The sequence below is a fragment of the Hipposideros armiger genome, unplaced genomic scaffold, assembly GCF_001890085.2.
Source record: "Hipposideros armiger isolate ML-2016 unplaced genomic scaffold, ASM189008v1 scaffold_1224, whole genome shotgun sequence".
NCBI lineage: Eukaryota > Metazoa > Chordata > Mammalia > Chiroptera > Hipposideridae > Hipposideros > Hipposideros armiger.
The window spans coordinates 153,466-176,708 of record NW_017732574.1 but is presented as its reverse complement, the minus strand read 5'-3'; the positions used below and the strand labels follow the sequence as shown (position 1 = coordinate 176,708).

The window sequence follows — 23,243 nt, the reverse complement described above, 5'->3', positions numbered from 1 at the left end:
ATTTCTGTTTTTTCTTGAGTTAGCTTTGGAAGGTTGTATGCTTCTAGGAAATTATCTATTTCTTCCAGATTGTCAAATTTGTTGGCATATAATTGCTCATAGTAATTTCTTAAGATTTTTAGTATTTCTGTGGAGTCTGTTGTTACTTTGCCTCTTTCATTCCTGATTTTACTAATTTGAGTCCTCTCTCTCTTTTTTTAAATGAGTCTGGCTATAGGTTTGTCAATTTTGTTTATCTTCTCAAAAAACCAACTCTTGGTTTCATTATCTTTTGTATTGTTTTTCTGGTCTCTATTTCATTTATTTCTGCTCTGGTCTTTATTATCTCCTTCCTCGTACTCCCTTTGGGCTTATTTTGCTGTTGTTTTTCCAGTTACCTGAGGTGTAATGATAACCTGTTGATTTGAAATTTTTCTTGATTCTTTAGGTAGGCCTGCACTGCTATGAACTTCCCTCTTAGGACTGCTTTCGCTGCAACCCAGAGATTTTGGGTAGTGGTGTTTTCATTTTCGTGTGTCTCGAGGTATCTTTTGATTTCCTCCTTGACCTCATTTTTGACCCACTTGCTATTTAGTAGCATGTTATTCAGCCTCCATGTGTTTGTGTGCTTTCCGGTTTCTTCTTATAATTGATTTCTAGTTTCATAGCATTGTGATTGGAGAAGATGCTTGATATGATTTCAATCTTCTTAAATTTATTGAGACTTGTTTTGTGGCCTAACATGTGGTCCATCTTGGAAAATGTTCCATGTGCTCTTGAGAAGAATGTACATTTTGTTCCTTTGGAGTGAAATGCTCTAAAAATATTGATTAAATCCAGCTGGTCTAAAGTGTCATTTAAGGCCACTGTTTCCATGTTGATTTTCTGTCTGGAGGATCTGTCCATTGGTGACAGCGGGGTGGTGAAGTCCCCTACTATGATAGATTTACTGTTGATCTCTGCCTTTATGTCTGTCAATATCTTTTTTATATAGTTAGGGGCTCCTATGTTAGGTGCAGGGATGTTTACTAGGGTTACGTTCTGTTGTTGAATCGATCCCTTTATTATTATGAAGTGCCCTTCTTTGTCCTTTATTATTGTTTTTCATTTAAAGTCCCTTTTATCTGATATAAGTATCGCTACTCCAGCTTTTTTGTCAGTTCCATTTGCATGAAATATTTTACTTCATCCCTTTACTTTCAGCCTGTATGTGTCTTTTGATCTAAGATGATTCTCTTGTATACAGCATATGCAAGGGTCTTGCTTTCTTATCCACTCAGCCACCCTATGTCTTTTGATTGGAGCATTCAATCCATTTACCTTTAACGTGATTATTGATAGGTATGTAGTTATTGCCATTTTGTTATTTGTGTTCCTGGTCTTCATTAGTTAGGTCGTTTTCTCTTTCCTCCCATTTAACATTTCCTGCAATGCTGGCTTGGTGGTAATGAACTCCCTCAGCTTATTCATTTCTGGGAAGCTCTTTATCTCTCCTTCAATTTTAAATGATAACCTTGCTGGATAAAGCAATCTAGGTCGTATGCCTTTGTTTTTCATCACTTTGAAGACCTTCTGCTACTCCCTTCTGGCCTACAGAGTTTCTGTAGAAAAGTAGGCTGATAATCTTATGGGGGTGCCCTTGTAAGTAACTTGCTGCCTGTCCCTTGCTGCTTTTCGGATTCTGTCTTTGTCTTTAACCCTTGCCATTTTCACTATAATGTGTGTTGGTGTGGGCCTGTTTGGGATCATCTTGGTTGGAATTCTCAGCACCTCCTGTGCTTGTATGTCAATTTCCTTTGCCAGGTTAGGGAAGTTTTCAGACATTATTACTTCAAGTATGTTCTCGATCCCTTGTTCCCTCTCTTCTCCTTCTGGTATTCCTATGATGCGCATGTTGTTGTGCTTGATGTTGTCGCCCAGCTCTCTTAAACTATTTTCAATGTTTTTCATTCTTTTTTTGTTGTTCTGCTTGGAAGATCTCTGCTACCTTGTCTTCTAAGTAACTGATTCAATCCTCTGCTTCATCCAGTCTGCTAGTAATTCTATCGAATTTTTAATTCAGTAATTGTATTCTTTAATTCTAGCTGGTTGTTTTTCATGATTTCTCTATCCTTCTTTATATTCTCATTAATTTCCTTGAACGTTCTAATAATCAGTGTTCTGAACTCTGCCTCTGATAGGTTGTTTACATCTATTTCCTCTAGTTCCACTGATTCAGGAGGCTTCTTCTGTTCTTTAATTTGGGCTGTGTTTTTTTGTTTCCCCATCTGGCTTCCTCTTTGTGTTTGCTTTGATGTAATATATAGATCCCCTAGGTCTCGCAGTCTTTTCTGGGTGGACTTATGTGGTATGTGTACTTTATATTTGAATTACTTAGACTCCCTTTTCTCCTGTTTGTGTGTACTAGAGGTGTTCCTTGTGTTGTGTTTCTCCTGTTGAGGTCCAGTTTTGATTGCTTTTCGCTTGTCAGTAGGTGCAACTGACTCCCAGGCTGACTGGAGGATTAGCTGTGTCCACAGTTTTTGAGGTGCTATGTGAGGGTTGACCCCTCTGATGAGGCTTGGCCCCTATGGGCTCTTGTGCCTGTAGCGACTTTCCTTTGCGTGTGACCCTTGTGGGTCAGACCCTGTAATGATCTGGTGTTATCTAAAGTTGGTCTCTGGGTGTGATGATTCTTGTGCCTTTTTAGGTGGGCCCCACTGCAGAGCGGGTTTTAGAGCAATACAGATCAACAAGCACAACCATAGCCACCAAGGGTAACCAGATACTCTCAGATGTGCAAAACAACCATCAACCTACACTCAGCATGTACAGAAATATCAAGCATACAAAAGGAAAAAACAAACCATCAGAAACAAAACAATGACAATGAAAAAAAAGACAAGGAACAAATAGCAAAACATAATAAAATATAATAAAATAAAAAACAGAAAAAACACGAGAAACAAAATAGCAACACCTCCCCCCCCCAAAAAAAAACTGCCGAAAAAATGGAAAAAAGGGGGAAAAGTAAAGCAGTGACAAGGAAGCCAAAAACAAGAGAGAGAAAGGGAAGAAAAGAAAGAAGGAAAGAGAGAGAAAAAAATGAAGAAAAAAATAATATGTGAGTGTGTGTGTGTGTGTGTGTGTGTGTGTGTGTGTGTGTGTATATATATACACCCCCATATATATGGACATATGTATCCACATATATGCACCTTTCTATATGCCTATATTAAAAACTAAAAGTAATAATGAAATAGAAAACATAAGCAGCCAACAAAAAACCACCAGAACATCCAAAAGAACCCAATTAATAACAACACTATAATACACTAAAAAAAGCAAAACCAAAAACATACAAACAAAAAGAAGAAAAAAACAAAAAAACAAAAAACCAAAAGAGGAGAAAAAACAAGAAACAACCAGTGCCAATCTTGGCTGAAGACTGCCAAGCTCTCCCCAGGTTTTTCTCTGCTATACACAAACTCCTCTGCATCTTGTTGGGGTAAAGCCTGCTGCCTGGCACCTAGAGTGACCCTGGCAATGCAGGTCTATTTTAGATGAGTGGGGTCATGAGATGTGATTGGTAATTTTACAAAGTCAGTGCTGTTTCTGCTCCTGCCTGCCCAGAGGCACTCTGAGTTCTGCGCAGCCAGAGGGCTGGATGTGCGTCTTCGGCACTCTTTCCACTGGGGGCTGTTGGGAGTGTGGAGATTTCAGAGCTGCTAGAAGCCACCTGCCCGGGAGGTCTGAGTGACTCAGCAGCTGAAATTGTTCAGCTTCTGGAGCCTCACAGGAGAGGTGGGGGCAGGGACGGTGTGTTTAGGCGCACACTCTTGCAGCCTCTTCTCATGCAGAGTTTCTCAACCCCCTGGGAGTAGGAGCCTCTGTAATCTGACCCCAGTCCTCCCTTCAGGGGTCAGCCTAAGGCTCTGGCAAGGTGGGGGGTGAGGGGGGGGCAAGGTTTCTGAGGGAGGGGATGGGCTCTTATCTATGCAGGTTTTTGTTGTTGTTGTTGTTGTTTTCCCTGTCTGAGAAAAAAGAGGGGGAAAAAAAAAGAAAATAAGCCTTCGCTGTTTTCAGCTCTGACGCTCCAGCAGAGCATCTGCTGCACTCCAGGAGCCCACCCTGGCGCTGCTGCTTGTGTCTCCGCAACTGCGGGGTGCGGGCTGCGTCTCCACGTTCTGGCTTCCCTCTTCTGCTCGACCAGTTAGAGGTTACTGCATCAGAGTCCGCGGGCCCTGGGGCTCCTGTCTCACTCCCGGTGGGACAGTCGGCCCAGAGGCTGAGCTTAGCTTTCCCTGATGCTGCAAGCACCTCCACCATGTCCTGGATTCCTATAGCTCCGCAGCCGCTGGCGCGGACGGACTGTGCCTCAGCTCGCACACTCCTCTCTCTGTTCCCCTACTCGCCCGGCCTGAGGATTCTGTCAGCGCGGGCCAGAGGTGCAGGGAGCGAGCCGTGGGAACTCTCTCCTATCTGCTGTCTGAGACCCTGAGTCTCAGCAGCCGCGGTGTGGGCTGTACCTCCACGCAACCTGGCGACGTGCCTTCCTCTTCCCCCACTCGCCCGGTCTTCCCACCTTTAAGTACTTGGCGTGGGAGTCCCTTCGCTGCTCAGCGTGCTCGGTAGAGGTTTGTTTGCCGAGCTCCAGCTGTTCAAATTGCAGCGAGTTCCAGGGGAGAACTCAGGGAGCCCTCCTCACCACCGCCATTTTTCCTTGTTTTGTTTTTTTCCCCAAGTAATTCTGGCAAAAATTCCACACTTGACTCTCAATGGACTGACGTGGGCATGTGCCCATCTCTAGCTCAGTTACTGTGGCCAGATGAAATTTTTTTCTATCCCTTTACTTTCAGTCTGTGTGTCTTTCCATCTGAAGTCAGTCTCTTGTTGGCAGCATATACGTATGGGTCTTAATTTCGTATCCGTTCAGCCACCCTATGACTTTTTATTGGAGCATTTAATCCATTTACATTTAAAGTAATTATTGATAGGTACATAGTTATTGCTGTTTTATTATCCATATTTTTATCTTTTTTTTTTGTTTTAATTCTTAAAGAAGTCCCTTTAATATTTCTTGTATTAGTGGTTTGGTGTTGATGAACTCCTTTAGCTTTTTCTTATCTGGGTAGCTCTTTATCTGTCCTTTGATTCTAAATGATAGCCTTGCTGGGTAGTGTGTAATTTTGGTTGTAGATCCTTGTTTTTCATCACTTTGAATGTTTTGTGCTGCTCTCTTCTGCCCTACAAAGTTTCTGTTAAGAAATCAGCTGACAGTCTTATGCGAACTCCTTTGAAGGTAACTAACTGCTTCTCTCTTGCTGCTTTTAAGATTCTCTCTATGTCTTTAAGCTTTGCCATTTTAATTATGATGTTTTTGGTGTAGGCCTCTGGGATCATCTTGTTTGGGACTCTGGGCTTCCTGGACTTGTATGTGTATTTCCTTCGTCAGGTTAGGGAAGTTTGCCATCATCATTTCTTCAAATAGATTTTTCAATTCCTTGCTGTCTTCTCCTTGTAGTACCCCTAGGAGGCAAATGTTGGTACACTTGATGTTGTCCCAGAGGTCCTTTAAACTATCCTCAAGTTTTTTGATTCTTATTTTTTTTTTCGCTCTTCCAAATGGGAGTTTTTTTTTTTCACCTTGTCATCCAAATCACTGATTCACTCCTGTGCTTCCTCTAATCTGCTGTTGATTCCATCCAACGTATTCTTCATTTCAGTTATTGCATTCTTCATTTCTTCCTCTAAGTTCATTGAACGTCCTTATAACTAACCAGTGTTTTGATGTCTGTTTTGGTAGATTGCTTTGATCCATTTCATTTAGTTCTTTTTTTGGAGTTCATCCTGGTCTTTCATTTGGAATGTTTCTTTGTCTTCTCATTTTGGCTGCCTCCCTTTGTTTGTTTCTATGTATTAGGTAGGTCTGTTATGTGTCTCAGTCTTGGCAGGTTGGCCTAATGTAGTAGGTGTCCTGTGGGGCTCAGTGGCACAGTTTTCCTGGTCACCTGAGCCAGGTACTCCAGGGGTGCCCCTTGTGCGGGTTGTGTATGCCCTCCTATTGTAGTTGAGCCTTGACTGATGTATGCAATTCAGTGAGTGGGTGGGATTGACTCTCGGGCTGACTGGCTGACTACTGGCTGTGACTACAGTGGATGAGCTCTTGTGCAAGGGCTGACCTCACAGAATGGGATTTGCTTTAGCAGAGCTGTCGTGTCTGCCAAGTCCACCTTTTGGGTTTGTTGTTTATGGAACTAATTGGATGATTTCTCTTGTGTGGTCTGAAGCTGGCTGCTGGGTGTATTGATTGTTGGGGCCTCTTGGATGGGACTGCAGTGTAGGCCAAGGTCAGCTGCTGCCTGTACCTATCCAGTGCCACCTGATAGGAGTTACAGAGTGATCTAGAGTTGGTAGCTGCCTTTGCTGGGCTTAGAGGTGCCTGGGAGGTGCTATGCTGTGAATCGAGGCCAGCTATCACTAATACCAGTCTTAGTACCACTTAGCAAGAGGTGCAGGGTATGCCAAGGTTAGACGCTACTTGTTTGGGGTTTGTGGACCTTTGAGAGATTTTAGGAGTGTTTATTCATGAGTTGCTTGTGAGAAGCTGCTGAAAGAGATTTGGGCCAGTGTGCAAGTTGGCTGGGGCGAGGTCTCAGGGAGTCACCAAGGTGGGGCTAGTGGTTTTACCCAGGTGGATGGAGACGCAGATATGGATCCCACCTGCCCTTGCAACTGCCTGTACCTTCTAGCTGTATGGTAGGCGGGCTTAACAAAGGAACAGTGGTGCCCCCAGCCCTCACCCTGGAGCTGGAAAATTCAATTACTCCTCATATGTCCCTGGTGGTTTTTGAGCTGCTGTCCCTTCTGGAGCTTAGGGTGAGTGCTTGTGAGCAAGTGAGTCTGTGCTTTGGACCTTTAAGAGGATGCCTGGGTCTACAGCAGCCTGGTGTGGGGCTGGTACCCTTTGCTCCTGAGGGATCCCTCCATAGCTGAGATATCTTTTCTGATTCTTAACGCCACACATGCACGTGGGAGCCACCCATTTCACTTCTCTGCCTGTTGTACCAGTCTCGGCGTGGCTTCTTCTTTATATCCTTAGTTATAGAAGTTCTCTTTTCCTCATCTTCAGGTGGTCCTCAAAGGTGGTTGTTTTATAATTTAGTTGTAACTTTGATGAGGCTAACACAGTGTTTATGTACTCTGCCATCTTGACTGGGAGTCTTGCATCTTTTGTTCCAGTATTTGTCTTTGACTTTGGATTCTGACAGAGTTCCTAAATCCTTTGTAATTTCCTGAGTGATAGGAATGTCTTTTGTTCTCATGTAACTCTTGGTGGGTGCCTGGATGGGCACTAGTCACCAGAAAGACCAAGCCATGATTAGAAGCTTACAATTTTCAACCCCATCCCTATTCTGTAGAGAGGGGAGAGGGACTGGGAATGGAGTTTATATTCAGTCATGCTTACATGATATGAAGCTTTCATAAAAATCTCAAAAGTATGGGTTTAGAGAGCTTCCGGGTTGGTGAACATGGAGCATTTGGACATGGTAGGCCCAGTGAAGGCAGGGAAGCTCCCTGCCCCTTCCCACATACCTTGCTCTATACATCTCCCCCATCTGAATGTTCATCTGTATCCTTTATTATGTCTTTTTAGAACAAACTGGTAAATACCCTGTTTCCTTGAAAATAAGACCTAGTCAGAAAATAAGCCGTAGCATGATTTTAGGTGCCAAAATATGGTACTTGGCATACTGAATATTTTAAGCTGAAGGAGTTTGTGGAAAAGGTACCCTTCTACCTGAAACATGTCATAAAACCCTCATGTGAGGGGTGGATGCTCTCCATATCCTGGAGGAATCATGCTACGGCTTATTCTCCAGCTAGGTCTTATTTTCAGGGAAACACGGTAGCAAGTAAATTTTTTTCCTGACTTCTGTGAGCCGCTCTAGCAAATTTATCAAACCCGAGGATGGGGAGTCATGGGAACTTCTCATGTATAGCCACGTTGATCAGAAACAGGTGATAACCTGGACTTGTGATTTGCATCTGAAGTGGAGTGGGGGCAGTCTTGTGGGACTGACACTATATACCTATCCAGGATAGGTAGATGGTGTAAGAATGGAGTTGAACTGTAGGGCACCCAGTTGGTGTTGGTGAGTTGCTTGGTGTGGGGAAAACCTACACATCTCTTGTCGGAAGTGTTGTGAGTGTGGTAGTAGTGTTAAAGAAAAGGGGGAACCATGGAAAGAGGATTGAGGTTTTCTTTCTCAGACTCCTTTGGTTCTGTAAGGGTTTTCAAGATCCCTGAAACCTAGGTTTTGGTTGTCTTGAGTGCTTAACATCATGGAAAATCATTACCGAAGCACAGCGATGAAGTGTGAGATATAAAGGCTATAACTGAGTGATTCTTAGGGTTTGGATTCACCCTAGTTTTTACCCTACTTTTCTGTGGCAGACTTTTTTTTTTTTTTTAAGTCTCACATGTTGCATTGTCATATATTGAACATAATCTTATGTGCTTTGTCAGATTCTCACTTGCCTCTCTGACACCACTTGCCTCCTACCTCCACTGCCCTGCTGCTGCAGGAGGCTGACCTGTTGCTTAACCTGTGAAAGATTGCATTATCATGTTTTTGTCTTTGATTATTGAATGTTTGGCAGGCATTCTTTTTGTTTTTAAAAAAAATCATGAATTGGAGTTAACAATACAATAATTCTTTATAAAACTTTTCATGACTCAACCAGGAAGCACTGGCAAAGACCCCTTTTTCCCCCCCAAAAAATCATTAAATTAATTGTATTCTTTCTCTTTTGGTAGTGATTCATAGCACTTGCACACATATTACAAATGATTTAACAACTATTTTCATGACACATTTCATAAGCTGCTTCGGAAATTTGAGCATAATATTTTCATAATGTATGTGGAACAAAGTAATAAGTGAAAGATTAGTTTCTTATTTTAAAATTTCAGTAAATCCAGATTTTTTACCTAACCTAACAGAAAGAACATCATCTGTTGTAGTAGAACTATTTTTTTCCCATGTCTAGCTGAAATTCTTATTTGACAGACATAGAAGATTAAAAAATATCTATGCCATGAGTTCATATATATATTTGGTCATGAATTGGTAGCATTTCTTTTTAAATTTGGAAATTACATTTGAGATAAAATATGACAAATATTTATTTAATAGGGCAGTATCTCTTATATGGTACAACTCATTTAAATCTAAAGAAAAGCACTTGAGATTTTAATAAATATTTAATCAATTGATGTTTGATATGTTAGGTCTTGTATTCTATAGGCTGTTGTTAGCTACTTAATTGAAGATATTTCATTTTTAAAATACATTTTAAAAATCTTTTCCCCATAATTTTCTAACAAAATTTCCATAACTGCAATATTTATTTTTTTAAAGATTTTATTGGGGTGTTGGGGAAGGGGAACAGCCAAGTTGTCCTTCAATCTTAGTTGTGGAGGGCACAGCTAGTGCTCCAAGTCCAGTCGTCATCCAGCCGCCTGTTGGCATCTCGGGGCAGCCCAGCTCAGGTGCAGCTCACTGGTCCATGTGGGAAGCGACCGTGTTGCTCAGAGCTCACGCTGTTAACCAACTGAGCCACTCAGCCAGCCCTGAAATATTTTTAAAGTATCTCTTCATCTAAAAATGGTTTTCTTTTTTTGCGCAAGAAACCAAGCTATTTTATAGCTGGCCAAAGTTGTAAGCTCAGACCTTGTTACATATTACTTAAAAATATCTCTGGATAGTTCCGATTTGAGGTGACTAAACTTTATCAGTTCTTTTTTGTTGAGAGGAGACTTCTCAAATTTACTATGTATTTGTTGATAATATTTCTTACTATTGTCTAGTTTATTATCTTAAATTTATTTTTACACAATAAACAGGTTATTCCTGTTCTGCTGTAGCAATTTGCATTTGGTGTTCATTGTGAAATTTGTGATATGCCTTATTTCAGTCTTTTTCTTTTGTTTTTTACTGTTCCAATAAGAGTACTAGCTTCTGCATCTCCATTTGATTCTGCATCAGTAGTATGTTTTCTTTTTATACTAAAAAATTTGCCCATTCTTATTTTTATAGCTAGAAAAAGAATTTAATTATAACATAAATCAGTAATAAGTATGTCAGATTAATAATCAATTACAGTAAGTTCCTGACTCACGTACATTTGAGTTGCAAACTTTCACAGATATGAACGGACCTCACATTACAAACATTCATTCGTAGATGCGAACAAATCGCGGAAGTAGCTCACGTGTCTGCTATTGTCAGTTCACTCCATGTAATCCCCTATATGCCAGTTGTTGTACTGTACTGTACCACCATTTTAAGGTAACTGTAAAAGTAAAAATAGTTTATGTATAGTATTTTTGTGTGTGTTTAGTTTTTTTATGCTTTATATTGTATATTTGTATCAAAGGTATATAAGACTCACTTTGTTGGACTTACGAACGAATCTGACTTATGAACATTCTCCTGGAATGGAACTCATTTGTAAGTCGGGGACTTACTGTACAATTTACACAGGGTAGCTCTGTAATTTGTGCTATTCACATAAAATATTCAAACAAATCCATTCAATGTTACATCAGTGCATAGAAAAAAAATCATTCAGTTTAAGATAGACTGCACTGGTGATGTGGTTATGTGTAATGTCAAAGGAAAATTTCACTGGACAAGTTAAACAGATAAGAAGACTTGACTCAACACTATTGCAGTAGAGGAGAGAGATTGAACTCAACTCCCAGTACACAGGGATTTATAGTCAAAGAGGAAGGGCGAGGGAGTCAGTGGGTGAAAAATTACTGAGAAGAACCTGGTTAAGTATCAGGGGTGGGGGGGATTCGTGATAAATTGATTTAGTAGAATTTTTGCCAAATCTGGGCCTGGCAGGTAGCCAACCCCTAGTTTTTGAGAAGAGGACTCTGAGGAGCCTGACTAAAGTTTGATTAAGGAGGGAGTTCTTGTCAGTAATATTAGAAACAACAGTATTATATGTGGTGACAGGGTTAAGTAAAATGTAATCCTATCAAAACAATAAAGTTATGTTTAATGGAAAAATATACTGCTTCAATTAAAAAAATTTAAATTTAAATTAATAACAATTCAGTTAAATATAAAATTCAGTTCCTTGGTTTCATTAACCACATTTAAAATGCTCAGTAGCCGTGTGTGGTTCATGGCTACTGTATTACACACACACACAGTGGGGTTCTAAACCTTTTTGGAGCGTATTTTTATACATACTATGTACCTACCTTTTATACCAGGAGTCAGCAAACTGCAGCTCGCAAGTCACATGTGGCTCTTTGGGTACGTACATGTGGCTCTAAAGTGAAATTGAAAATGAAAATAAAACTATCATAGTTTCATTTATAAAAATTTTAAAGGATATTATTTGCATAATGGTGATTATGTAAAAATATATTTATGGCTCTCGAATAATTTTTAAATTGTTGTGAGGGACACGATTGACTCTTCCAGGGGTTGGCAAACTTTTGAGAGTGGAACGTACCCAAAGAACCGAATGTGGCTCGCGAGCCGCAGTTTGCTGACCCCCGTTCTATACCTATGGTATTATATTGTATGTACAGTTGATCCTTGAACAACTCTGGTTAGGGGTGCTGACCCCCCTGTGCAGTTGAAAATTCACATATAACTTTTGACTCTCCCAAAACTTAACTACTAATAGCCTACTGTTGACTGGAAGCCTTACCAATAACATAAATAGTCAGTTAACACATTTTGCATATTATATACTGTACTCTTACAATAAAGTACGCCAGAGAAAAGAAAATGTTATTAAGAAAATTATAAGGAAAATACATTTACAATACTGTACGTATTTATTGAAAAAAATCTGCATGTAAATGAGCCTTGCAGTTCAAACCCATGTTGTTCAAAGGTCCATTGCATTTTTATTTTACTTGCGCTTTTCACTTACCATATGTTTTAGAGCTTGTTATATGTCAATACATAGAAATCTGCCTCTTTCATTTTAATGCTGCCTAGTATAGACCAAAGTATTGTAAAAAATAATATAATGGAGCCACTTCAAAATGGAGTCAGAGCTGCCATTCCAGAGGAACTGCCTTGCACGTGTTATTCCTCAAACTTTTGGAATGTTAAAACTGGGCAAAATAACCTTTGGACTGCACCTAAAGCAACATTGTGTCCCAAAGAACTGTTTGCAAAGATAACAAGAAAGTGGGTTTCTGTCTGAATCACTGCTTCCTGAATAGGTTGTTATTTTGGATCTCAAATAAAAACTTGTTGCCTCTCACTTTGGTTGTTATTTATTTTTAGTTTAACAGTTTTAGAAAGTTTCATGCATGTAAAATAATATTGGATACTCCCAGATCGACATCCAAAGGGGCATTTTACACTCCCTTCAACAGTACAGAAGAATGCTCTTTGCTCTGCACCCTTATTCAACTCTTGACATTTTCAATCTTTAAGAATTTTGCCGGGACAGCCGAATGGCTCAGTTGGTTAAGAGCTTGCTCAAGAGTGTGAGCTCTAAGCAACAGGGTTGCCGGTTCGATTCCCACATGGGCCAGTGACCCTGCGCACGAGCTGAGCTGCAGCTGAGCTGCCAACAGGTGGCAGGATGGCTCAACTGGTGAGAGAACATACTCCTAACAACAAGGTTGCCTGTTGGAGATGGTAGGCTATGCCCACCCACAACTAAAGACTGAACTTGGCATCTTGAGCTGTGCTACCGCCCGGGTGGCTCATGGGATAGAGCTCACACTCTTCACAACGAAGCAGCCATTTGGGATGGTGGCTATGTCCATCCGCAGCTAATTGAACATAGCACCTTGAGCTGAGCAGCACGACTGGACTTGGAGCTGAGGCTTGCTGCGCCCTCCACAACTAAGAGTGAAGGACAACAACTTAGCTGTTCCCCTTCCCCAATTCCCTAACACTGTTCCCCTCCCCAATCCCTAATAAAATCTTAAAAAATAATAATAATTTGCCAGTCTTATAGATGAAAATCATTTTTAGTATACATTTCCATGATAATTAGTGAGATTGAATGATTTTTTAATATCTTTATTAATATTTCATTTCTTAACACAATAACTGTATTTCTTCCAAAACAGCAAAATGTTACTTGCAGACAGTATATATATATATATATCCTGTGTTCTTGCTTTTCTTTGAGTACCTGTGGTTAGGTTGCTGGGGTGGGTCAATTTTCAATTTGCATCTCTATGGATAAGAATTATTTGCATTATTATTTTCTACAATTTACTGAGCAATAAAACTGCCCAAAGACAATGGAAAGTTAGGACTACTAGCAATCAGAAAACCTAGTAGGGTATACCAGAGAACACCTAGAATTCCATAGAACACCCAGTAAGCAACCTTTCACTTTTTTTCCTGACCAGATACACATTTAAAGCTTCTAGCACATTGACTCATAGTAAGAACTTAGTAAGTTTAATTTGTTTCTCTTCCATGAAAAAAATGAAAAACAAAGTAATTGAAAATTTATGGCATTTCTGTAGAACTACAGCTTCCTGAATAGGAGCTATCAAGACTGACTTCTGTTTTCCTTGGGCCTTCTATAGTGCTTGGGAGCATTTACAGTGGGTGTTCAGTAACTGGCTGAATGGAACTGTGACCTGAGAGGGGGTACTTACACTGGGGATAGAATCCTGGCCTCCTGGGTGAGAGGCGGGAATCCTAGCCACTACATTACTGGGGGTTGGGCCCTCTTTGGTGTGATGTCCAGGTTCTTGGTGTCTCAAGCAAAGAATTGAAGGAGACACAAAGGTAAAGTGGTGAAAGAGAAGTTTATTAGAAGAGGTAGTACACTCCAAAGAAGCAGGAGTGGGCCCTGGAGCATAAAGAAAAGTGGCTCTAGGGCCTTTTGTCAGCAGGAGTCTGGCAGTTTTATTCTTTATCTCTGGAGTGGGCTGTACCCCTCGGGTACAGGACCACTTGATTGACACCTGTGATTGATAAGGGGCTATTACCTCATCCTCTTAGACTGCTCATGTCCCTTCCCGGAGTTTAGTCTGTTACAATATTAATGAACTACCCGGCATATGTATATTACAGTGATGGTATAATGAGGCTAGGGTGAGATGGAGGTCGTTGTAGCCTCTACTGCGCAGGACTGGTCTAATTTATTGTCTTTTAGTGTCCTCACAGTGGTTAATGGTTAGGGCAGATGAGGGAAAAATTTGGGAGGTCTCCAGGCAGTGCTCTCTGTAGATTGTGTTGGACGTGCAGGAATGCAGAGACCCCATTTCTATCTTTAACTGCCTGCCTTATTTCTCCTGAGAGACGTGATCCCCATAAATCTCTGTGGGGAGTTGAGGGACAGGAGGCCTCTTCTTCTGTATCTGCTTCCTGCTGGGAAGCGGGGTAGAGCTGTTCCTACCTACTGGGGATTCACGAAACTCTCACCCTATCTGATCTTAAATAAAAAGAGGGGGTCACATATCTGTCTTGGTCGGGGTGCACTGGAAGCCTTGCTGGAACATAATCCATATCCCCGACAGCCCCTAGATGAGGAGAGACAGATGTTAGTTAATAAATTAAAAATGCTGGCCCCAGGGATGGGACTCAAAAGTCCATTTATCTTAATTTCAGGTGAGTTTGTTCACCCAGGGGTTAGGTCTGGACTGGCCTGGAGGAGTGTTAAAACCCATTTAGCCTCTAGGATGGCGTTTATTTATCCACAAGTTAGGTTTGGAATGGCCTGGGGGAATGTTGGGCTACAATGATTATAGTTCACAGGCTTTTAAGTGTTTATTTGAAAGGGGGAGGGGGGGGCGGTGAGAGACATTCTGTGATTTAGGCTAGGGGCAATCTTTAGTAGTTTAGGATTAAGAAACTGACTTGAAGAGTGATTAAGATCAGGGGCTAGGAAAAGGGGAGACTTAAAATTCCTATAGTGAGGGAGGCTTAAAACTTCTATAGTGAGGGGGTGCTCCTGTATCAGAACTGTGTTCAAGTATGTTCTAATTCATTCTCCTATCTGGAGAAATGTGTATATCAGGAAAAAAATAGGCTTATTTTACTTACATTGTTATCATATTTTCAGACAGGGATTAGATAATATATTCTAATCATGCAAACTGGTGGCCTTGCAAATTGCTAGACTACCTGTTTCCTTTCATAGTCCAAATTGTGTGAGTATAACTAAATAAAATCCCACTCTGTAATAATAGCAAATGCGATTTTGTTTTGTGCAGTCCTAAAGCATGATTATGCTGTTCTAGCTGTGAATAGTGATTTTTACACATGATAAAGCAGCCTAGCATATTCACATACGTTATAGCTAGAATATCCATTGCTATAAAGACATCATTTTTATCAGCCTTTAAGATACAGTGTTCAACAAAAATTTCTTCTTCAGTAACTGAAAAAATATTCAGTGGCTACAGTAGACTGTAAAATGAAGGAGGGGCTTAGCTGTGGAGTCTGAGCCTGGGTGTAACCTAACTAGCTAGAGGATATGCAATTCCTGATTGACAGCAGGACCAGCATTATGCAGATTTTGTAAGAGAGAACAGCTCAGAAACAGTGAGTAGGGGCTCAGTTTGGAATCACCACATTCAGCACTCATATCTTTAGTTTTCATTTTTCTGTCGACTGGATTTGTAAACAAATAGCACCAAAACAGTTCCTCTTTTGTTGTTATTAAAGTGATACTGCAGTGCAGTTTCAATCTATCAGCTAGGCATACTTGTGTGGAAATTCGATATTCTTATCAAATTAGCTAATTTTTAGCTGTGTTCCATGCTTATCTCTAGACCTTTGTGTATTAGATTCTATCTTGAGATTTTCTCTTTATACACAAGTGTGTTTTGCTTGTGCCTTCCTGTCTTCTTCAGAGAGAAGCGTTATGTAGGTCAGGCTTGGTTTAAGCAGATTTCCTGAACCTGCGTCAGCTTAAGCTGGAGGAATTTTAATAAACCCTCCCCTGTAGGCGTGGGCCTAAATGAGGCTAGCCTAGTTAAGCCTGATCTTTCTCTGTTTGTGAAAAGAGCTGAGCAGAGCTGAAGGCTGCATGGTGGTTTCAGAAACTGCCTACTTAATTTGAAAAGAACAATGGTAGGAAAGGCTAGATCTTCCAATTTTACCTTATCTGAAAAGCTTGATTTGCTAAAGCTTGTGAAGCCATATGTGAAAATTCTCGAAGAACACACTAATAAACATTCAGTAATAGTGGAAAAGAATAGATGTTGGGATATCATAGCAGTTAATTATAATGCAATTGGAGTAGACCGCCCTCCTCGAACAGCGCAGGGCCTACGCACCCTTTACAAAAGGCTCAAAGAATATGCCAAACAAGAGCTATTGCAGCAAAAAGAGACCCAGTCAGATTTAAAAAGCAATATTTCTGAGCCAACCAAGAAAGTTATGGAGATGATTCCCCAGATTTCCAGTTTTTGCCTGGTAAGAGACAGGAACCACATACAAAGGTAAGCTTTATTTTATTTTGTTGTGGAAAATTATGGCACCTCCTATCTATTGGGCTCTGGCTTAGTTGTGATAGAGATATGCATAGTAAGCATCCCCACGATGGGAGCAGTGAATGCTGTCTTTGTTTTGCATTCTTAAAAAAGAAAAGTGAGGCTATAAGGAATTTTTCTGCTGCGTTTCATTTAAGCCACTTTTTGTTTTCCCTTCCCCCTTCTCTCCCTATGTAGTTTCTAAAAAGTAAAGGTTAGGGTGGAAAAAATGGAATGAAATTTGTGAGATTGCCTCATAAAGTTTTTAAACTTTAAAATTAATTAGCTGAGAGATACTTTTTCTTATTTTATTTAAGATTATATTGTAATTTTCAATTTTATATAAACTTAGTTTCAAGAGAAATGGAATCTTTGCTTTGTTATGAAATTGTCAGTCTATACTTATTGAATATTCATTGAGCTAAAATACTAAAATCAATAATTAAGTAAACTTATTAATAGTATTGTATACATTAAGACAGTTTAAATTATTTTTCTAACATTTAAAATAAAAAGGACATAAGGAAAGGAGTTAATGCCTAGTTAGGGATTTATATTAATAAAATTCAAAGTTGTGTTTTTATTTATTAATGGTCTAGTTTCATTTTGTTCTTGGGTCGTTCTAGGAAAGGATAAGCTTTCTCATACCCTTTTGCAAGATATCAAACTATGAATTTTAATATACCAATAAGAGCAACTGGGTTCTTAAAGGGTTAGAAGCAGCCTTTTTGATTAAATTTATGCTCTACATAACTACTTGCCTGGGAATCTTCAAAACTATTATCTAACTAATTCAAATTTTAACCCCTGGCAAAAGATAAAAATGGCAACTATATTCTTTTGAACCACTTAGGGTAATTTAAACAAATTGTAAACTTCTTGTTGATTGAGAGACCTTTCAAACAAAGCTTTACAATGTGTTTTCCTATTGGTGGAAGAAGAATCATTATATATGCAAAATTATTGATTACCTGTGAAATCTTTTTGAAGTTAGGACAGAAACAGAGGAATAAAACTTTTTAGCAAAACATATTTGTTATTTTGATAATTTACTAGGATAATTTTTTGAGGCCAGCTTCTTTCTATATACTGCTTATTTCTAGTTGATAGCATAGTAAAAAAAAATAGCACCGATGGGAATCTGGGACATGGATATACAGTGTATTAAGTCATGGGGTCACTGCTTAAAATGTTCACTGTGATGACAGATGATTAAATCCTAATATGCTGGATGTCCAAAAAACTCCACAGTAAGACTTTTATGCTGTGCTACTTATTAAAAACATTTCCCCCTCAAACCAGAGAGAAAAATGTCTTTTGCATTACAGGTATAAAACTATCTTTTGGGTATTAAGTATAGGCTTTTATGATTTGAAAACCACATATAGAAACTAGTTTTAGTTAGTTGCATATTTTAAAAATACAGTGAGTATAGAAAAGAAATCACATACAAGTGTCTGTTTATATTTTGACCGTGTGTGTGTATATGGACCTATGTGTCACATATACTTGCTAATGTGAAGAGCAAAATAGTTTTCTAAGAATGAAGAAGTGCATATATCCATTCTGTATTTAACATGTAGCAGAATTATCTTTCACACACCCATATGCACACAATTAATCTTTTGAGACAACATTTCTGAGTTAATTGATTTACACATTTTTATACCTACTGTTTAAACAATAACAATTTTTCATTTTTTCAAGGGAAGTCTATTAGAAATAAACCCTTTGAATGCTTATGTTAGTGTCTATACTGCAATTTTCTCTATATATTAGCATTTCTATTTAATATATTTATATATTTAATGTGCTCATACTTATTTGATTGACATAGTCTTGAATCTTAATAATTATCTCAGAAGTTCATAATTATTCTATATTCTTAATTATGCTTCTATATAAATATGCCTGTTAATCTCACTAAATTCTCCATTCTTATTAAGAAAAGTTATACTGCTTTCTTATTTAACATTTAAAAATACATACCTAATTTGTAAGGCTATCTTGGTTTATGTTTTTATTTTCTCTCTAATATCAAATTATATTTTGTGTTTTTTGTAAACTGTCTGATCCTCAAAATTCATATTTATAAATTTTAGAAGTCATGTTTATCAATTTTTGTTACTTTCTCTAAAACATTTTTTACATAATGACCTTACTTGTAATGTTTCTACTAAAATGGAATGGAATATTCAAGATATAAGGCATATTTTTAATTTATATGGGAGTAAAATGTCTTTGTCTAATTATATTATACTCTGTTATACATATTAATTTGGAATAGTAATTAGATTTTTAAAAACTTAATTTTCATCTGTAGTTTTAATCTCTTCCCATTCAAGGTTTTAGAGATGTTAATAAAAGCAAACTTACTAACTTGAATTACATTTATATTCTGTTGTTTTGGTTTTGAAAACCATAACATGACAAAAAAAGACAAGAATGAAAATGAATGAATTTCTGTAATCTACAAATAGATTTTTCATAACATACTATATAATTATTTTATTGGTATGCCTTAGACAAATATCTGACATTTTTGGCAGTTTAATACCATTAGTAAGTGACATATGGGGAGTTTTAATTTTTTTCCTTATGCTTTACTTGAACTGGTTCCAACATTTTAATCATCCATGTAGAATACATTCTTAACTATGTTACTTATTTATCATTTGTAAAATGTTCTCTAAATAATGTTAAGTATAGCATTTTCCCATTAATGTTCCCATAATTCCTTTCCTCTCTATAACTTTTATTTTTAAGTTAGACATAAGTAAACATGTTTAAAAACCCACAAGAAACAAAATTATATAATCTTAATGGCTTCATGTTATACATGAAATTATTTTTAAAAAAACAGAATTTTAAGGTACATTGTATTTATGTCTTAAATATTATTTCAAAGTTTGTTTAAATTTTAAAAGCCTTTTTATTTCCTTCACTATTACTGTTTTACAGTACAACTATCACCTTGTGAATACACACAAAAACCCTATGGAAGATAATTCTGTTATACATAAAATACTGAATGGATATATATACTTCTTCATTCTTAGAAAACTATTTTGTTCTTCACATTGGCAAGTATAAAATAGAATACTTCCCCAAACATACTTATGTTAGGAGTAAATTACATGTAGTTTCTGCACAAATTATATACATACACACACACACACACACACACACATATATATATATATAAATTCCCCCCCATACATATATATCCCCCCCCCCCGCTGAGCCATTCTGCCACCTGTTGACAGCTCAGCGACAGCTCAGTGACAGCTCAGCTTGGGCGCAGTGCCACTGGCCTATGTGGGAATCGAACCAGCGTCCCTGCCGCTCAGAGCTTGCACTCCCAAGCCAACTCCCAACCAACTGAGCCACTGGGCTAGCTCTTGCACAAATATATTTTTAAAATATGGAACACTTCACAAGTTTTCGTGTCATCTTTGCAGAGGGACCGTGCTAATCTCTGTATCCTTTCAGTTTTAGTATTATTGCTGCTGAAGATCACTGTAAAAGTTTAAATTATGTTAAAACTGTAGATGTTTCTAATAGGAGTGTATATTTTATGGAAATTACATATAAATTTAATTAAGTTTCACTATATTGTATATAGGCCATTAAAAAACATTGCAAGGGCCGGCCGAGTGGCTCAGTTGGTTAAGAGCTCGCTCAAGAGTTTGAGCTCTGAGCAACAGCGGTTCGAGACCAGCCCGAGCTGAGCAGCCGCTGAGCTGCCAACAGGTAGCAGGATGGCTCAGCTAAAAAAAAAAACAAAAAACAAAAAAAAACATTGCATTAAAAAACCATTTCATTCAATCAATCAACATGACTAACACCTACTAGGTTCCAAATATTGTCTTATACTAGGTGTTGGAGATACAGTGGTGGATATAAACCCTTAGCCTGTGAACTACCTGACCAATGGTTGAAAGACTGAAAGAGCAACTAACTGAGTCATGTGGTTTAGGATAGTTAAAACTAAACACCATTGCATCTGAAATTGGATAGTTAGGATAAGGGCATACTGAAAGCCTTATAAAACCTTGATTTTTTTTTTTTTTTACAAATATAGAAATTATTATTTCTCATAGATGGCCTCCCATTGTCCTCCTAGAAATCTTGGACCTTGGTGATTTTTAGATCAGTCCAGGAGAGCAGAAACAGATCAAGGGCTAAGGTATGGGGATAGCAAGGCCCAGAATGCATTGAATGGTCTTCTATACCATTAAAGAATGTCATGCTTGTAGGAACAATTGATGAGTCTTTGAGAGCATTAAAAATGGCTTTTCTTTTTTATTTACCTCATTGACCTTGTATAGTATTTGTAATTTCCTGTTCTCTAAAAGCCTGATTTTAAAGTTAAGGATGGGAGAGAGCTATATGTATATATTATTAAAATCCTAAACTTAAGTAACTTTTAATTTGTTATTCCAAGAGTTAAAAATTTTTTTGTTTCATAATTTTCTTTTTAGCTTGATAATTTAATGTAATTAAACATGAAATTATGATATACATATACTCTTAACTTCATTTGATTTATATTTTATAATGCTTTTTTGTGTGCTGTAGTGCAAACTTGGATGAGGAAGCACAGGCTGGTGCCAGTTCACTACAGGTAATGTTGGATCACCATCCAGTTGCTATTACAGTAGAGGTGAAGCAAGAAGAAGACATTAAGCCCCCTGCTCCACTGGTTTTAAGTTCTCAACAGAGTTATACTTTAGAGCAAAGAGAAGAACATGAATTAGTACATGTTATGGAAAGATCTGTGTCGCCATCACTTTCCTCTGTTGATATGCGAATGACATCGTCTCCATCTTCTATTCCAAGGAGAGATGATTTTTTTCATTATGAGAGTGAAGGACACTTTAGGTCACGATTAGGGTATGATCCTCAGATTCTGCAAATGCTGAAAGAGGAACATCAAATAATTTTAGAAAATCAAAAAAATTTTGGATTATATGTTCAGGAGAAGAGGGATGGATTGAAAAGAAGGCAGAAGCTAGAAGAAGAGCTGCTAAGAGCAAAAATTGAAGTGGAGAAACTGAAAGCAGTTCGCTTACGGCATGATCTGCCTGAAAGTAACAGTCTCTAAGATTTTTTTTCAATCTTGCAATTTGGTAATTTTAATTTTGGCCAAATTACTTTCATTTGAGAATATCCTAAAGTGGAATACATATTCTTAAAACTTGTTAATCTCTATTATGAAAAAAGTCTTTCTTGACATTATTTTCTAATTTTTAAATTTTCTTTTGTGATACATTAAAACTTATTGATTGGCTGGCATGGTTATATTTTTTTGGTCTTCCCTTAATTTTTTTCTAAGAAGTTTAATTATAGGCCTTACAAAAGATGATTTATTTTGATTATTAAAATATAACATACATAAATATATATACAAACATATATATTGTTTCAAAGCTCTGAGTCTTTAACATTCTAAATTAGAGCTTTGAAAGCTGTAGTTCAAGGTTTTTAAGTCAGTCTAATTTAGGAGGGATACTACTAAGAGAAGCTTGTCTCTATGACATTGATTTTTATGCTTTCATTTTTTGAAGGAGTAAGTCCTAAAATTTTAGAGATGGAAGGTATTTGGAGATCATTTTTTTCCCACCTCTTCAATTTAGAAGGTAATGATACTGATGTCCAGAGAGAACTCAATGGCTTACTTGATGTAACAAAGCTATTTATGGCAGAACAAGGACCAGCACTGAGTTTTTGTTTCTCTGTTATTTTTCCCTCAGCTATTCTGTACAAGTAAAAAATCCACTAAAGTCTTCCATATTAAAAAATTGGCAGTATTTACTTTATTAAAATTGTTTTTAAAGATTGGGAGGTTATGAAATCAGGGGAATTGTATCAGTTACCCTCATCCTCCCACTCTTTTTTTGTCCAGCAAAATAAGATACTCATTTTGGAGCTATTACCGTATTTTGCCATGTATAATGCACACTTTTTTTTGCCCAAGTTTGTGAGGGAAAATAAGGATGTGCATTATACATGGGTAGTACTAATTCCATATCTATATAAATGTTTTTAATTCATTTATTTATGCTTATGAGTTAAAAGTGTAACTCTAGAAATCAATAACAATATTCATATACAAAATAATAACCTGGAATATGATGATCGGTTTTGTTGAACTTATGACGAGCTTACAATGACGAAGAGTTCTTGTCACTCTATGATGTGTAAATATCATAAATTTGTTACCAGTACATAAAATTTCTTGTACCTTGTATCTGTTCTTGTGTTTTGTAATTATTTGTTACATAAAATTTCTTGTACCATAATATGTTAAAAAATAAATGCTAAAATTCCTTTATAATACAAAAAACAAGTACCTATATGTAAACAAATAAAAATTTGAATTAAAAAAATTAAAACGAAAGATTTTTTTCCCTGAAATTGTGGGCCAAAAATGTGAGTGTGCGTTATACATGGGAACATATTATACACGGGAACACATTATACATGGCAAAATACGGTATATATTTTGGCTATAAGATTTAATGTCTTAATTCATTTTTAATGTCTTATTCTGAAAAAGATTTCTTTTGCAGTAAAAGTTTTTTTTTTTAAGATTTTGGAGAATCGGGGGAGGGGAACAGACAAGTTGCTGTTCTTTTTGTTCTTCAGTCTAGTTGTGGAGGACGTCGCTTCACTGGCCCATGTTGGTATTATCATTGCGCTCTTCCCTGGTGAGGCAGATCAGTTGCCGGCCACTGGACGGCCGCTCACGGCGGCTCTTGGCAGCTCACACCAGCTGCTGGCT

General features: G+C 37.9%; 2 protein-coding genes across 2 annotated transcripts in view; both read left to right on the top strand.

Annotated features, from left to right (window-relative positions):
- LOC109376857 (DNA repair and recombination protein RAD54B-like) overlaps positions 1 to 21,093 on the top strand; it is a 59,423-nt gene extending 38,330 nt beyond the window's left edge. The window contains exon 5 of the mRNA XM_019632993.1: positions 21,038 to 21,093. Within this exon, the coding sequence (XP_019488538.1) occupies positions 21,038 to 21,087 (50 nt within the window). The 3' untranslated portion in view covers positions 21,088 to 21,093. The remainder of the gene's footprint in view (positions 1 to 21,037) is intronic.
- FSBP (fibrinogen silencer binding protein) lies at positions 15,521 to 22,464 on the top strand. Its single transcript, XM_019632992.1, has 2 exons — positions 15,521 to 16,426; positions 21,038 to 22,464. The coding sequence occupies exons 1-2, from the start codon at positions 16,053 to 16,055 to the stop codon at positions 21,561 to 21,563; spliced, it is 900 nt and encodes a 299-aa protein (XP_019488537.1). The 5' UTR covers positions 15,521 to 16,052; the 3' UTR covers positions 21,564 to 22,464.
- Positions 22,465 to 23,243: the final 779 nt, after the last annotated feature.

Coding starts and splice junctions, on each gene's coding strand:
- FSBP (XM_019632992.1), top strand. CDS start 16,053: ATGGTAGGAAAGGCTAGATCTTCCAATTTTACCTTATCTGAAAAGCTT. Junction 16,427..21,037: donor GACAGGAACCACATACAAAG/GTAAGCTTTATT, acceptor TGTGTGCTGTAG/TGCAAACTTGGATGAGGAAG.